The sequence below is a fragment of the Schistocerca americana genome, chromosome 6 (assembly GCF_021461395.2).
Source record: "Schistocerca americana isolate TAMUIC-IGC-003095 chromosome 6, iqSchAmer2.1, whole genome shotgun sequence".
Classification (NCBI taxonomy): Eukaryota; Metazoa; Arthropoda; class Insecta; order Orthoptera; family Acrididae; genus Schistocerca; species Schistocerca americana.
The window spans coordinates 185,977,726-185,996,050 of record NC_060124.1 but is presented as its reverse complement, the minus strand read 5'-3'; the positions used below and the strand labels follow the sequence as shown (position 1 = coordinate 185,996,050).

Sequence of the window (18,325 nt, the reverse complement as noted above, 5' to 3'; positions counted from 1 at the left end):
TGTTAAATGATATGGATGCAGAAAAATAAAATAAAATGTACTTTCATTTTCTGCTCCTCAAATTACACTGTATTGCAGACAACAGTTCATAGTTTTATCAATGAATGATCACACTTTCACGAACATTGGTAAAACATTCATGTATCATTTGTGCAGCTCAAAGCTCTGTTGCTATATAGTGAGTCCCAAATCTAGTGGTTATGAAGTTTTGTTTGTTGTTGGTTGTAAAATGTAGCTTGTTGTATTAGTAGATGCCTAGCATTCCAAAGCACTCTGTCTTTGTCAGAGTTGGAAGGCAGTTTTGCCACAGTTTTGTGTCCTTTTATTTGCTTTTTGACTGTATAGCTGCATTTTTGTATGTCGTTTTGGGAAATGTATTTTGGTCTGTGCGAATTTTTCCGTGCTCACACTTCTGACACATTTTTGAGAAAATCCCAATTAAATGTAAAGGCTATCCTCTTGTAGTTTTAGCAGTTTATCTTACACTGTTTTATCTATGTGAGTGCTGTGCAAGTGGACCCCTGATGGTGCTATTCATCTGAATGTAATATATGTTTAGATCAGACATGGCTTTGATATCATAATCATATGAGAATAATTTCTGTTTGATAGACAAATTATGAAGAAAATTCAGAACAAAGCTTTTTAAGATTTATTTAAAGGAGAGCTCTTGTGTCTTAATTGAAATTTTCTTACCCATTATGAGATATGTGTAAATAAACGCCACTGTGAACATCACTCGTAACTGAGGTTAGTAATTTCTGATATTAAAATATAAAGATGTGTGTTTGTGTGTCTCCTTTCCCCGTGTAGTAGTGAAATGTACAAATAATGTCACATCATTGTTTGTTTTGATTAATGTAAATTAGTTCCTACTGCTACAATTTCAATATTTTCACTGTGGTTAGTGCTATATTAACGAAACTGCATTTTTTTTCTAGGCAACTGTAAAAAATATGATGTCTAACTTGAACCTAGTTTGTCATGTATGCCATTCTTGAGCGGTTTAGATAATGACATGTTGAGGAGCTTTGGTACTACTAGTATGTGTGTGTGTATGGGAGGGGGGCATGTGAGAAGAGGAATAGGAGTAAAAACATGATAAGAGGAAAAGTTGGAGATGGCAAAGGACTGGAAATGTGGTGGCTAAAATGAGGTATTGTTGTGTGTTCAAAATTACTTTGGGACTGACAGTGTGGCAGGAGCACATGGAGGTATGGAGCAGAGTTGCCACACCCCACATGGGATTAGCTTACACCCAAACTCGCAAACTACTCACTTAATAAACATGGAACTTGCATCAGTGTGTTGTGGAAGAGCTGCATTATGTTTTCATGTTAGTTTTATTTGCGGCCACACAATATTGTGATGATATACAGACAGTTTACAGAAATGCATTTTGTTATGAAATTAGAGAATTTTTGACATGAGGGAAACTTTTTTGTTTTTGAAGTTAGATGAACACAGTAAGTAAATGAAATCTTAAGATAACATCAATTTTTCATGTACTTCATGCCAGAACTCTGTCAGTTTCATAACGTGAGGTAATTTCAGGTTACTGTGACGCACAGTGTTCCGCATGCGTGTCAAGTACTAAGTGGTCGCCTGTATGGTTTTGTTATGAGAAACAGATCGCTAGATTTAGAGTTATCCTTTTATTAATTTTTCTGATCCTCCTCCTTAATTCTAACACAGCAAAATATAAGATTTATGCATGTTTATTGCGGTGAGAAAACGCATCTTAAATAGGCAAGCCAGGACTGGGAGAAAGGACAAAAGTGGTACAAAAAATATTACTTCAGTTTTTTAGCAATTATATTGTTAACACTGACATTTATAGTGTTATGTAGAATGACTTCCTGAGATGATCTTCCTTTGCAGTTAGTTGTTGTGTAGCTCCTTACCATTGCAAACTGCTCACTTCATGCAGGCGAATCTGCCTATACTTAATTTTTGTGGTGATAATGGAAAAACTCTACCAGCATCACTTTCATTGCTATGACAGATGCTTGAAGTAACACTGTAACTGTCACTATTGCTATTTAATGAAATAGTCATCTCCTCCATTGAATGTTCCAAAACAGCTTCATTCTGCCATGCTTTCTCCATAATGATCTACATGATGTTAGCCTTCTTCCAGTCTTCAGAGATGGCATTACTGTCAGTTTCTTTTGTGAGTGCTTAGACTGCAGAAAGGGTAAGTTTATTCCTGGCAACAAAACTTTTAATTGCGCATATATTAAATCTACGAGGCCACAGTAGCAGTGGTAAGATGGTAACTTAACAATTGCGTGCCCATACCTTTTTGCCAGCTTGTAGATTTTGTATTTGGAGAACTGTTAATGGAGATATGTCAGTTCCATAAGCTCCACCTTTCTAAGATTATCACATACTTTGACATTACAACTCTGAAGCCAATCACAGTCATTTCCTGCTTTTGCTTTGCCATGGGAAGTGCCTTGACAACAACTACTGAATATGCAGAAGCATTTATCTTGCTCAGTAGGTGACAATTTCCCCAGATTTTTAATGAGTGATTCTAGAAACAACTTTGTAAATGTAATGTGGTTTGTTTCTTCATGATAATCTCCTGTCTCATTTGATTTAACAAGCCAGAGACCATTCAAGAGAAGATCTTCCATGATGGCTGCATGACAAAGAATAAATCTATCTCCCTCACCTGAAGGCATTGCCATTGTTCCATTAGTTGTGTCATCTGTCCAGCTCTGCTTCATAACGTGACCAGAAATGCCCCATGTTTCATTAAGCCACACTATTTCATCCAATATTCATACGGAGGCTGTGCCTTAAAAATTGGCATCGCCATGCAGCTACATTATCCCTCTCCGTCAACAGAAAATGGTCATAGAAATGTCCATAGTGAAATCCTAGGTCATGCAAAACTGTGTTGAAAAAGACCTGATTGTTTAAGGGTGATCAATAACAAGTTGAATGTCAGAGTTTCCTTTCTACGGTAATAATAGCCATGACAACAAATAGCATCCTAAACAAATGCATCTACGTATATTGTAATCTGCTCCCCCTGAGACTGTCTATCTTCGATGTTTTTCCAGCTTCATTTTATTTCTCAAACATTTCCTTGCCAATCTTCACAATAGTGTTTTTATTTGAGTACAGAGCCATAGCAGTTGTACTGATCACATTGTTAATGGAGAACAGTGAGCCACCATTAAGTGATTCAGTCTAAGTAGGCACAAATGTGCAAATCATTTCTCTCAGCTGACCTCGTATGGCAGTCCCCTGGTCAAGAGAAGAACACAGAACTTTTCCACTCGTAACTTTTGATATTGTTCAGTACCACATAAAAAATAACAGTAACAACAAATAAAATATTACCTCTTGCAACAGTAAAAAGACAACAGACAAAATCACAGGATGCAACGTTCACAAAGTATACAAACTGTCCGGAACTCCGACACAGTACAAGCGGCAAGTGTTGCAGTATGGAGTAAAGGTTTGGCAACTTCAGGCGGTTGATGTGGCTACAGGCCTTGCGGGATTGATGGAATGCAGTCCGTGCCTCCAGCTTGGACTACCCGCTGTCATAGTTATCAATTGTAAAGTAATTTTGACCAGACTATAGTAGAGGTTTGTGGGATAAAAGATGTACTGTGGTTGATTTCCATGATGGCTATTCAGATAGTTGGTTACTAGTCATACCTGTAGGATCCTCTGCACTAGTTTGCAGGATTAGTGGTCATTTACATATATTGCTCTATCTTTGACCTGAGAAGAAATGCTTGTGACTGAATTGTTTGAGATGGCAAGAGAGAGATGTGTGAGACAGGGATTGCCCCTCCATTAGGTTGCAGGGATTAGAGCGAGAGTGTCATTGAATAAGGACACTCGGTAGATTGGACAAGTAACAGAGTACTACTTTCAGGAGTGAGGGAAGAATATTCCTCATACCAGAGCATTCTGAAAATAAGAGGAAGTCAAGCTATGGTGAAAAAGATGGTAAAGCTGGGTGATTTGGGCATTAATAAAGTGGATAGGGCTGTGTAGAGCAATGTACAATGTTTGAAGCAGTACAAGTAGATTGCAATCATGAATTGGGTTTTTGGAAATAAGAGTTACTAATATGTTATGTTGTACACAAGTACAGGAGAATGTAAAAGATCGAATATTGAAGTACTGCAAATAGAAAGATAATGTACAACAGAAACAGAATCCTGGTTTGAAATAAGTGCTTGTGGGCAACAGAGATAGGGGAGAGGGGGTCAATACAGAAGTCACTTTGCAAGATTGGTCATTTTTAATAGCAGTTCATACTGTCCTACACAGGCGGATGGTACATACAGTAGACATATGTATCACAGAGAAAAGAAAAGAAATGCTTTGAAATAAGTGTTGCAGACAACAGAACAGGGTTGAGGTTTTCAGTATAGAATCACATGTGTGACTGGCCATTGCAGCAGCAGATGCTGAAACTGAACTACATGGATGAGTGGTACAAAATAAGCACACAAAGGCTTTCACAGCATGTGAGTGCAATAAAATCTACTTTAGCTTTGTGCTGTGCCAGTCCAAAGTGTGTCCACTAAATTTTGGAAAGCTTTTCCACTTATGAAGAAAAATTCTGGGAGGGACAAGAAATGTGTCTTATTGAAATTTACTGTAATTTGTTAAACTTGTTTTGTGATGTTGCATGTATTTATGAGAGTTTTTTTTTTTTTTTTTTTCCCCAGGGACCACTAATGGTCACAGAAGCTCTGAAACATTATGCAATTGGTCCTCAAGTACACTTTGTTTCTAACATTGATGGTACACATTTAGCAGAAACTTTGAAAAAAGTGAATCCAGAGACAACATTGTTTATTATTGCATCAAAAACATTTACTACTCAGGAAACAATAACAAACGCAACATCAGCTCGAGAATGGTTCCTGGCAAAAGCAAAAGACGTAAGAATTTAAATTGATTATCTTACTGTTTGTTAATAATAATAATACTAATATTTTATTATTATTACTATATTATTTTACTATAGTTGAATTTATACTGATCATTTCATGTCAAAAGGGTATTAAAATCAAAGCTGCCTCCCATTGATTGTTTCCAGAAAAGTGCTGTTGCAAAGCATTTTGTAGCTTTATCAACGAACACGGCAAAGGTGGTGGAGTTTGGAATTGACCAAAACAATATGTTTGGTTTTTGGGATTGGGTTGGTGGAAGGTACTCCCTATGGTCTGCTATTGGACTGTCGATTGCTCTGTCGATTGGATTTGACAATTTTGAACAGTTGCTGAAGGGAGCTCACTTCATGGACAACCATTTTTGCAACACTCCACTTGAGAAAAATGTAAGTTGGTTGTTGTACTTTACTCATTTTAAGGCAAACACCTGGAAAGAAGAGCAGTTTTGAAAGTTTTCTGAATAACTCACTTTTAATGTTGTTATATATGCAACCCAATGTTTCAGATTTCAATAATGTTACCTTAAGTGCCTTCATATTGGGAAGATGTACTATTGGGAATAACAACACACTCCCTAACCAAGAAACAGAATAATACAGGGTTATTACAAATGATTGAAGCGATTTCACAGCTCTACAATAACTTTATTATTTGAGATATTTTCACAATGCTTTGCAGACACATACAAAAACTCAAAAAGTTCTTTTAGGCATTCACAAATGTTCGATATGTGCCCCTTTAGTGATTTGGCAGACATCAAGCCGATAATCAAGTTCCTCCCATACTCGGCGCAGCATGTCCCCATCAATGAGTTCGAAAGCATCGTTGATGCGAGCTCGCAGTTCTGGCACGTTTCTTGGTAGAGGAGGTTTAAACACTGAATCTTTCACATAACCCCACAGAAAGAAATCGCATGGGGTTAAGTCGGGAGTGCGTGGAGGCCATGACATGAATTGCTGATAATGATCTCCACCACGATTGATCCATTGGTTTTCCAATCTCCTGTTTAAGAAATGCCTAACATCATGATGGAAGTGCGGTGGAGCACCAGCCTGTTGAAAGATGAAGTCGGCGCTGTCGGTCTCCAGTTGTGGCATGAGCCAATTTTCCAGCATGTCCAGATACGCGTGTCCTGTAACGTTTTTTTCGCAGAAGAAAAAGGGGCCGTAAACTTTAAACCGTGAGATTGCACAAAACACGTTAACTTTTGGTGAATTGCGAATTTGCTGCACGAATGCGTGAGGATTCTCTACCGCCCAGATTTGCACATTGTGTCTGTTCACTTCACCATTAAGAAAAAATGTTGCTTCATCACTGAAAACAAGTTTAGCACTGAACGCATCCTCTTCCATGAGCTGTTGCAACTGCGCCGAAAATTCAAAGCTTTTGACTTTGTCATCGGGTGTCAGGGCTTGTAGCAATTGTAAACGGTAAGGCTTCTGCTTTAGCCTTTTCCGTAAGATTTTCCAAACCGTCGGCTATGGTACGTTTAGCTCCCTGCTTGCTTTATTCGTCGACTTCCGCGGGCTACGCGTGAAACTTGCCTGCATGCGTTCAACCGTTTCTTTGCTCACTGCAGACCGACCCGTTGATTTCCCCTTACAGAGGCATCCAGAAGCTTTCAACTGCGCATACCATCGCCGAATGGAGTTAGCAGTTGGTGGATCTTTGTTGAACTTCGTCCTGAAGTGTCGTTGCACTGTTATGACTGACTGATGTGAGTGCATTTCAAGCACAACATATGCTTTCTCGGCTCTTGTCGCAATTTGTCTCACTGCGCTCTCGAGCGTTCTAGTGGCAGAAACCTGAAGTGCGGCTTCAGCCGAACAAAACTTTATGAGTTTTTCTACGTATCTGTAGTGTGTCGTGGCCATATGTCAATGAATGGAGCTACAGTGAATTTATGAAATCACTTCAATCATTTGTAATAGCCCTGCATGTGGAACTATGGTAATAGAAATATAATAGGTGTGGGTAACATTTTCAGCCATTGGCAAAAGCTTTACTTGTTCATGAAATAGAGATGTTGAAAAAAAATTCTTGGATTTGTGTAACTTTCATGAATTTTAGTATGGTTGCCATACACAATCGTCATCCACATTCTCCCTAATCTCTTATTTCAAACTTGTATTGTAGTTCATTGACATTGTCAAGTCAGGTTAATATTAATTAGACTTTGCTTCTTTGTTACAGGCACCTGTAATTCTTGCTCTTCTTGGGGTTTGGTACATAAATTTTTACAAGGCAGAAACTCATGTACTCTTGCCATATGACCAGTATCTGCATAGATTTGCCGCATACTTCCAGCAGGGTGATATGGAATCAAATGGAAAGTAAGACTCAGTTTTACAACAATTTATAATTTAAATGAGAATTTTAATGAGCTTATTAAATGTGTTTGTTTAAACACATAATAGATAGTTAAAATTGTTGTGTGTGGAACAAAGCATTGGTAGTTCGTGACTTAATTGTTTACTTCATGCATCAAGATACTCATTAATAGTTCATGTACTCAGTTTGTATTTCAGCAGTTATGAAAAGGGTAGACTGCTATTCACTGTAAAGATGACACATTGAGTTGCAGACAGACACAACAAAAATACTGACACACTAAGCTTCTGGCCAAATTCTTCTTCAGGAGAGAAAGGAAAGAACACACACATTGACACAAGCAGGTAGCTTTGCTATCTCCAGCCATTTTAGCTGTTCAATGCAACACTTGCAGTCCGGCCAAAGCGACTGGAGATATCGGTCGTGTGTTCATGAAGTGGCCTGCTTGTGTGAATGTGTATTTTCCTTTCTTTCCTGAAGAAGGAAATGGGCAAAAGCTTAGTGTGTAACAGTGTGTTTGTTGTGCCTGTCTGCAACTCAACATGTCAGCAATCTATCCTTTTCATAATTTTTGATATTCCAGTCTGGATTGTCCATTGTTCAATTTCTCTTTCTCAACCATTCCGTTTTTTCTTAAGTCAAATGTGATGATTTGACTTACTTTTTGATATCATTGCAAAAATAGTATATTTAATGCACACGATTATAGTTTTTAGCCCTTAGCTAACACCAGCTCACACTCTTGAGAACGTGGCTGTTGGAACAGCCAAGTCTTGCTGTTGAGCTTTTGGACAATTATGCAGGATGACCTTCAAACTGTGCCCGTTGCACGAGATATGAACAGTATATTATCTTATTTATTTGATTTTTGAAATGCATTCTTACTATCAATTTTGTAACTTTTGCGTTCAGTATTGATGAAACTAGGTGAAATCTTGAAAGCTGAGAGTTTCAAAGACCAAGGAAAAATGTGGTTCTAGTATCTCAGATTGGTAAGCTGGGATGTTTTATCAGGTGACAAAAAGCAGCAAAAATGTCTGTTCCACAACTTTAGATGCAGAGACTACTGGGCATTCATCTGTCTTATGACTGCACAACAAATTGGAAGTTACTGAGTCCAGTCGTGGGACAAAATAACGATGACAAAGGAAAACAGTAAAATTGAAATTAAAACGTTGATAAATCTTGAGGAAATGACGTTGGGACCACTTGCAGACCGGGATGAAGCTGTGTTCATGAAAAGGCATTTCTTAGGGACATACCTTTCAAATGAATCATGCAGTACTAAACAATAAACTTCTGATCCACTGAAACTCAAAACATCAGATCCACTGAAACTCAAAACATCATCTCTAAAATAAGTCACCAAAGGCTTACATTAATTAGAAATAGCAAATAAAAAGTATCTTTCACAATGATTCTGAAATCAGAATGATGTTGAGACAAACCACCCCACAAAAGACAGACATCTTCTTGATACAAAAAGTGAAAAGGCCACTATATTCTGAAAGGATGAAAACCTATGTAAGTATGGGGGTATCTCAGAGTGCGACAGTGTTGACAACACTGGTGGGGTTGACCCCATGGGTGTGTGGGGAGGTCGAGAGTAGATTTGTCGGGGCAGCCGATTAGACTACCTCACCCCAAGCGTGGAGGTTCTGTAGTGATAGCAGGTGCAAGTACCTTATTTTCTCGAATCTTAGCGCACTTTTTGTCCGGTTTTTGTAATCCAAAAAACCGCCTGCGGCTTAGAATCGAGTGCAAAGTAAGCGGAAGTTCTGAAAAATGTTGGTAGGTGCCGCCACGACTAACGTCTGCCGTCGAATATATGTAGCGCTACTCAGGCATATTTTGCAGGCACAAAGATAAATACTTGCGCCATAACCTCTGTGTCAGTAAATAAATTTAAAGAAAAAAGGTGGAAGAAGAGTTTTTTTCTCCACCCTGAGTTTCGACCACTGCATTTTCCTACATTACCCAATGAAGTAAATACAAATTCCATATTGTTCATCTTCGAATGTAGCAGCCTTTCAATGTACTACGAAAATCCGACTGGTAAGACTGTTTGGGATGTTTGTCCGTCAATATGGCTAACTCTGCGTTCTGAATTTTTTCCTACCTGTGACAAGAGATGGTTCCTAATAGGAACTTTTATCAATTGTGAATCACATGCAGTATTCTCTTCACCATAAGAATAATACGAATGTAAACATTTTGCCATGTATTCTTTCGTGTTTGCTGCTATCTCATTTAAATCCTGTCTGCCTAATAAACTACGAAACTAAGAGTGAGACAACAGCAAACGCGGAAGAATATACATACCATGTCATGTTTATATTCGTATTATTCTTATGCTGAATAGTGATACAGTCAGAAATGAAGCACGGCAACTGACTAGATTTTTAAATCTAAGATGACTGTAATTTCTGTGCAGAATGTAATGTACTAAAGAGGCGTCTGCAAAGATTTTCAAACGGAGAAAAATATTCAATAAAATCTCATTTAGAACAGCTTCTATCATACGCAGTCTGTTATTTGGTTCTTGTTTATCATTATCAAAGAAAGCAGCAGTGTAAGTAACAACAAATAGCAGTCTCTTGCCATTGTTTTGCTAATGAGATGATTCCTCTCTTTTCTTTTAATTGTAAGCGGCGGTACCGCGCACAAAAGCAAGTCACGCCGCGAGCGGCGACAGGCCGCAAACACTCATTATCAGAATGCGACAAACAATGCATGACACAGTACAATAAAGCATTTTCAGCTTTGAGTGACGTAAAAACCTATACCAAGGAGAATGGCACTTATCAGATCAAAGAAAAATAAGCAATCACTTCAAACCAGGCGAAGCACGTGAAAAAGGGAAGGTAGCCGTATAAATATGGACGGAGCGCCTGACGCATAGCAATGCCTACCTGGTAAAGCTTAACTGCTGAGCTTAACGACTCGAACCAAACTACTGTAGCTGTATCGTCATTCATTTGACTTAAATTGAGTCTCATATTACAATGGACCAACTTCGTTTCGATTTGGAGGTGCGGTCTAAAACTTTTCTCTCCCCTTGAATTTCGAGTCTCAAATTTCAGGTGCGGCTTAGATTCGGAAAATTTTTTTTTTTTTCCTTGATTTTGAGTCTCATTTTTCAGGTGCAGCTTAGATTTGAGTGTGGCTTAGATTCGAGTAAATACGGTATGGGCACATTCTGTTTGGAACTAGTTGATTTATTTCATAAGTTCAGAATACATCGAAGATCCAGTGCTCACATAATGCTGATGCATAACAAGTGAGGGGGTGTCAAACCTGCAGTCCCCGGCGGGCAGTGTGTTGTCAGGATCCCACCCATCACTTTCAAACGGTTCAGTGTAGCTTAGAGCAATGGGTGCTGCTAGGTAGGCACTCGATGCAGCTGATGCTGAGTTAGTGGTGGCCACACAGTCCTGCCTTGCAGCATAGCTGTGGCTCTGTGTTGTTGCCGGCTGTTTGGCGATATCTCCTGAGGAGTGAATCCCGGCCTCAACGTCTGCATGGCTGCACCTGGCAATTTAGTAGATACTAAATGGGTCATAGGCTAGAATGGACCTCGTTCGACCCTCTGCTCACTGGAGCTGATGTTGGTTTGTACAGTAGATGGTTCTGTAGAATGGTGTACAGTGATGACTGCCTGCACAAGTGGACAACAGTAGAATGACAAAGCGTCTTGGGTCACACTGCAGTAGTCATTCCACAGTGGCCACCATTTTGATTCCTTCTGCTGTCTGGCTGGCCATGGTCAGGTGTTTTGACAGGCAGATCCCCTGGTATCACATGGCTCCTTGTCACATTGCTGCAGGAGCATGCTGTATTTAGGCAACAATATTGGTTACTCACCGAGTGGTACCGACATACGTATCAGCCATAATGGCGAAATACTGTGCCAGCTGGTTACTGCAATTAATATGGCTATGGCAGCTACGGCTTGTGCGGGTCAGCACCACTACACAAGTGAGAAAGATTTATGTTGTTGTCTCTATATGGCCTTTTTGGGTCAACGAAAAGAATGTAGATATTTGTATCTCACTAATTGGGAACATATAAGTAGCTCCATTGTGTGATGATGCTCTATGCATCAAATGCTGCTACCCAGGTACCATTGTTATAAATCGCAGTGACTACTTAGCAGAAGGCCTGCACCTGTTATGACTCCTCTGCTTATAAACTCTGCCAGAGTGATCTCATCCCAGAAGTCCAACACAACCTCCAATTCCTGCTTAAAGCCTCAGGTCCTTCCCAGAACATATCTCCTGAATCCATTCCCCTCCTTATCCCTATGATGCCCCACACACCCACCTTTTACATGCTCCCAAAAATCCAAAAACTCAACAATCCTGGCTGCCCCATTGTGGCTGGTTATTGTGCCACCACTGAAAGAATTTCAACCCCTCCAACCAATCGCCTGTAATCTAGCCTCCCCAAAAGACACCAACCACTTCCTTCACAGACTCTCCACCATCCCCACCCCTTTACCTCTTGGATCCCTACTGGTCACTGTTGACGCCACTTCCCTAGACACCAACATCCTCATGCCCATGGCCTTATCACCATTGAACACTACCTTTCTCCTTTCTCAGTGCCCTTCAGACTACAAACCCACTACCTCATTCCTCATACATCTCACTAACTTCATCCTAATCCACAACTACTTCACCTTTTAAGGGAAGATATAAGATATGCAAACAAATCCATGGCACAGCTGTGGGCTCCAGCATGCCACCCTGCTATGCCAACCGGTTCATGGGCCATCTAAATGAGACCTTCCTAGCCTCCCAAAACATTAAACCCCTTGTCTGGTTCAGGTTCATTGATGATATCTTCATGATCTGGACTCAGGTCCAAAACACCCTATCTTCATTGCCTCACAACCTCAACACCTTCTCTCCCATCCATATCACATGGTCGTCCTCAACCCAGCATGCCATCTTCCTACATGTTGACCACCTCATTTCCGATGCCTCTATCAACACCTCTGTCCACATTAAACCCATCAATCAACGACAGTACTTGCATTTTGACAGCTGTCATCCCTTTCACGCCAAAAAGTCCTCCCAAACAGCCTGTCCACTTGGGGATAGCAAATCTGCAGTGACAAAAACTCACTTGCTCAGTATGCTGAGGGTCTCATGAAGGCCTCCATAGACAGGCACCATCCCCCAGACCTAGTCTGCAAACATATCTCCTGTGCTATTTCCCCTCACACCCCCAAACCTCTCACCATCCTCAAGACCTAGCCATAAAGGAGTGTCCCATTCATCACCCAGTACTGTCCCGGACTGGAACAACTGAACCACATCCTTCGCCAGGGCTTTGGTTACCTATCATCATACCTTGAAAATGAGGGACATCTTACCTGAGATATTCCCTCCCCCCTCCTCCCCCCCTTCCTATAGTTGTGTTCCATCGCCCACCCAACCTCCAAAACATCCTAGTCCATCCCTATGCCACTCCCGATCCCAACCTGCTGTTACAAGGATCATATCCCTGCATTTGATCCGGGTGCAAAATCTGCCAATCCATCCACCCAGCACTTCTTTTTCCAGTCCTATCTCAGGTTTATCCTATCCCATCAGGAGCTGGGCCACCTGTGAAAGCAGCCATGTCATTTCCGAGCTCTGCTACAATCGTTGCACAGCTTTTTATATTGGTGTGACTACCAGTCAGCTGTCCACCAGGATGAAAGGCCACTGCCAAACTATGGTCAAGAGCAAAGTAGACCACCCTGTGGCACAACATGCGGCCGAACATCACACACTTGATTTCAATAGCTCCTTCACCACATGAGCCATTTGGATACTTCCCCCCACCTCCAGCTTTACTGAACTGTGCAGATGGAGTTATCCTTACAACACGTTCTCCACTCCCGTAATTATGCCGGCCTCAACCTATGGTAGCATACTGCCCCACATGCTCCACCCAACACTTTCCGTCCCCTCTGTCCCCATCACCTCCTCTCCATTCTCATCTCCCACTCTGTTTATTTGCAGCCCTCTGCCAACACATCCAGCTGCAAGTCTCTACTTACCTTTCAATGAGGCACTTTATACATGCTATCCATTGACCGACATCAGAAGGTGCAAAAGTACCAGGATGTTATAATTAAACTGATAGTGTTCAGAGAGCTGCAGTGCAAGCTGTATACATCGCAGGAGGCTGAAACATCATTGATATGTTAACTAGTTGTTGTGCTTGTAGGGTAAGTTGGGAAAATGATAGTTCCACTTTCTGCCAACAGGTGAAAATATGCATTGTGCACTGTAAGCAGTCAGAATGTGAAATGTTCCCTGTTTTGATGTCAGTATGCCATTTGTCACTTGGCGACACATGTTGATTTCTTTTGTGAAGGTAGCTGTACAATGTTAAGAAGGTTTAAGTTTTGTGTGTGAAACCCAAAGGCTATTGAGAAGAAAGCTGCTGGTAAAGTTGTATTATCAGAACGTCAGCAAAAGCAGCACTGCATTGCGGGAATATAGCCAACAGTAACCACTGTGGAGAGGCCCCATGTCAATAAATGGATAGTTGATGAAGTTGCATCTCACGCGTAAAGTTCTGCAGCCAGTGCTAAGCTGTGTTATGGCCATTCTCTCTCCCCAGGTCAACAGTTCAAAAGATTGTATGGCACATTCTTCACTGGTATCTCGTCAAGATTCTGAATGTGCACCAAATGAAGCTCCAAAACAGACCACAACACTATGACTTTGCCCTTTGTTTCTTGGCATGCATGGTAATGGATGACATGTAGCCAGGAATATTCTTTGGATGGATGAGGCATATTTTACTCTACTTGGTGGCGTGAATGTATAGGACTGTTGCATATGGTGTTCTACTCTACCACATGCTCTGCAGAAACATCCATTGCACTCAGCTTATGTGCCTGTGTGGTGTTTCACAAGGTTTTCATTCTCAATAATTTTTTTCTTTTTTTCCCCCCTCTCCCAAGGAGATCACACGTTGTCGGCCTGTTAGGTGTACAGTGACATTTGCACATTATAAGGACCTCCTTGTGCGGAAAAAAAAAAAAAAAACGCTAAATCTTAACGTGCTGAGCACCGATGAGATGCTTCCAGCTGTTGACATGGAACAGTTGTTAGCAGGCAACCTCTGGGAAACCTGCTGCACCTCAGTTGTATAAGGCTTACCTAGGCATGCGGGTCTCTGTCTAGGTGACTTTTATCTCCCTAGCTACTCATGGGACCAGGATGAATCTTTTGAAGTTTTCTCTTCCTCCTCTCAGTGGAAAGAGTGGGCCACTGGTAGGTACCAACACACAATAAAACAAGAGAGCTTGTGTAGCCAGTGCTCCTTATTCTGGATTTATTCAGAGTGGTGGTATTTATAATAACAAACCACATGCTGCTGTCCAGAGTGTGTTTTTCACAGTCAAGCGGAAGAGGGTAGATTTGAAAAGGTTTTGTCCATCTGTATCCAAAAAGCCTTAGAGGGAATCTGTGGCTCTTTAAAGTCAGTCAAGCACTTGCAAAATGGAGCATTGTTAGTGGAAACTTCTAATTCCCAGCAAGCAGTTGACCTCCAAAACGCTAGATGTCTCGGGAAGTATGCAATAGACACCTTGAACTGCAGCAAAGGTTTTGTGACTTTCAGGGATCTCGTTGACATTTGCAGAGGAGAACTGAAAAATGAGTGGGCCAAAGAAAGCATTGTTGATGTACAAAATATAATGAGAAGGATGGATGGCGATCTAGTGAAATTGGACTCTCTCATACTTACATTCAACAGCAAGAAGCTTCCACAGCATGTCAAGACATGTTTCCTTTGTGCCAGTGTGTGGCCTTATTTTCCGCACCCTAGGCACTGATTTAAGTGCCAGCACTTTGGGCACACTACTGTTGGATCCAAGGGAGAAGCCACTTTTGGCAAATGTGGTTGTTCATCTCCTGTGAAGTGTGTCAACTGCTCTGGGTATCATTATGTCTGGAGTAGGGGCTGCTGTATCTTTTTTGAAAAAAGGAATATACAGGACATAAAAACTACGAAACCTATCTCGTATGGAGATGCAAAGATGATTTATGAGGCCCTTCAGCCCCCAACGTTCACTACCTCCTTTGCGTTTGTTCTTAAACAGCCAGTCCCTAAAACCAATGTTGCTCCACAAACAGAGTTTACCAGTGTCAGCACTAGTAGCTGTGTCTCCGAGTGCACTTGCTCTGCTGCAGTTATTTCAAAACCAATACCTCCATCCAGGTCAAGGCTGTGGTTGCCATTGTTGCGGAGCTATCTGCCCATCCAGAGTTTCAACCTGGTCCACAGTTGTGGCCCCAAAGCCCATTCAGGGCAAAAAGTTGAAGACAGAGCATCACCTACTGACAGAGCCAGGAAGCAAATTGTCTGACGATGTTGATCTCATCATCTCTGATGTACTTCTCGATTCTTCATCAGAGCTAATGGACCTTGATGTCAGACTGGGGCGACCAGCTCACCCCAAAGCTGAGCCTCCTCATACAGTAGACTCTCCTCGTAGATGGAAAGACAAGGTGAAGAGCAACCCCTGTGATAAATGGCTCCCATCCTTCAGTCTCATGTTAATGGGTTCAGGACACATGTGGAGGAACTGAAACTCCTCGCACTGGAATGCCCAGTGTGCATGTGTTTGCAGGAAATGCGTTTTAAAGCGTCTGATGCCCCTGTCATAGGGGGCTATACAGTTTATCACAAGGATGACCAGAGTGGGGAAAGGGCCAAAGGAGGGGTTGCTGTGTTTGTATATAATGCTCATCGCAACTGTACTCTCCCCCAGACTAATGAATTGCAAACAGTTGCAGATGAAATTCACATGGATCTGAGGAGCACAGTTTGTTCCTTGTATTTACCTTCGTCTGATGCAGTAGACTTTCAGGCTCTCACAGATCTTATGGAGCAACCCCCCACACATTTCTCCTGGTGGGTGACTTCAATGCTCGTCATGTCTCCACTTGCCCTTGGAGTTGGGTTTTGGAGGACCTCATGACATCCCGAGAGCTGTGTATCCTAAACACTGGTACTCCCACTCATTTCTGTACTGCCACTGAGTCATTCTCAGCCATTCACCTATCTTTCTGCTCTAAAGCCCTTGCAGACTCTGTTCAGTAAGAAGTCATTGATGACCTTATTCCAATGACCAGTTCCCACTCCACATTAACTTGCTGGATGAGGATTGCATCAACAGAACCCACCAGAATGGATGGTCAGTAGGGCTAATGGACGGTGTTCAGTCAACTGGCTGTGTTCTAACACCATAACAGCTTCCAGGAATGGGTGGACCATATCACCCGAGTGATCCATCATGCCGCTGACTTATCCATCTCAAAGTATTCAGGTCATCTTAGGAGGCAACCTGTACCTTGATGGACTGATGAATCTGTTCAGCTTTCCGGGATAGGAGTGGAGCTCCTTGACTGTTTAAATGCTGCCCAGTTTCAGACAACCTCACACTCTTTCAAGTTGCGAGAGCCAAGGCTTGATGTATAATCCAGGAGAGCAGAAAAAGGTCGTGGTAAGCATTCTTGGACTCCATCAACTGTTCCATTTGTTTTATTTAAGTATGGGAAGCCAAACACAGTCGTTTAACAATAGCAGCCGTACTGAAACGGGTGTCTCCAAACAACACCCAAAGACATCGCTCAGACACTGGCAGAGCATTTTGCAAAAACTACAGCCCATTCCAGCCGGGATTCGACATTTCGCTGCTACTGTGTGACTGTAGAGAGAGGCAAGTTGGGCTCCAGATCCACCAGTTCAGAGTCCTACAACTCCTCTTTCTCCATATGGGAGCTAGAATTGGCCCTGTCTGAGATGCGTGACACTGCACCCGGTCACAATCCAATCGGGTACTGCGTGCTTCGACATCTGCCACCAGCATTGAAGGAAATCATCCTCGAACGTTTTAATTTGATATTACAGTCAGCTCACTTCCCCAACTTGTGGTGAGAGGCAATTTTGATACCTCTCCTCAAATGATGACAGGATCGCAAGTGTCCCAGTAGTTACCGGAGTATCACTTTAGCGAGCTGTGTAGGAAAGACCGTGGAGTGAATGGTTAACTGTCGTTTGGTCTGATTGTTAGAGATCAGGCAACTTCTTAGCCACTCTGTGTGGATTCCAGAGATTTCAGTCCACTGCCAACAAGCTGACCCTGCTAGAGATGGCCATTCAGCAGTCTTTTCTACTTAACAATCACTGTATCAGCATATTCTTCAGTATCACAGCATATTCTTCAGTATCAGTAAGGCATATGATACTACATGGAGACACAGTATTCTCATGCAGTTACATCAATGGGGCTTTCGTGACCACTTCCCCATCTTCCTATGGTCTTTTCTGTTTCAGTGGTTTCTTAGGACTTGAGTTGGTGACACACTGTGTGATCATTTTGAGCAGGAGAGTGGTGTCCCTGTGGGCAGTATCTGAAGTAGTACCCTCTTTGCCATAGCCATAAACACTGCCAGTTCTTGTGTAAGTACTGCTGCACAATGCACCTTATTTGTGGGTGATTTTGCTGTTTTCTTTTCCTCCTCCAGTGTTGCAACAGCGAGCCGTTGGTTGCAACTTACATTGTGGCGGTTAGAGGAGTGGACTACAAAGACAGGTTTTCAATTTTCTGTAGATAAGTGTGTGTGTGTGTGTGTGTGTGTGTGTGTGTGTGTGTGTGTGTGTTTTCATTTTAATTGTTCTTGTTATATTTTTAATTTACCTGACTCGCATGTGAGGGACACCATCCTAAAATGTAGAGACTCAGTAAGATTTCTGGGCCTCATTTTTGGCTCCAGGTTGTTGTGGTTGCCACACCTGAGAGACCTGAAAGCCAGAACACACAGGGCACTGAACATCATAAAGTGCCTTACCTGCAGATCTTGGGGAGCAGGCAGGGTTCGTCTGCTCCAGTTTCTATAGGGCTTTTGTGTGTTTGCGCACAGTATATGGATCGGTGAGGCCTTTCTATTTGAAGGTCATTGACGCTGTCCACTATGAGGGGACTCAGCTGGCTGCAGGTGCTTACTGGACCAGCCCCATACACAGTCTCTGTGTAGAGGCCG

At 41.8% G+C, this 18,325-nt stretch overlaps 1 protein-coding gene across 1 annotated transcript in view; it reads left to right on the top strand.

Moving 5' to 3' along the window:
• Nucleotides 1-18,325, top strand: part of LOC124619672 (glucose-6-phosphate isomerase) — a 98,628-nt gene that overhangs the window by 58,330 nt on the left and 21,973 nt on the right. Inside the window, exons 5-7 of the mRNA XM_047146213.1 lie at nt 4,710-4,925; nt 5,084-5,323; nt 7,131-7,270. Of these exons, the coding sequence (XP_047002169.1) occupies nt 4,710-4,925; nt 5,084-5,323; nt 7,131-7,270 (596 nt within the window). The remainder of the gene's footprint in view (nt 1-4,709; nt 4,926-5,083; nt 5,324-7,130; nt 7,271-18,325) is intronic.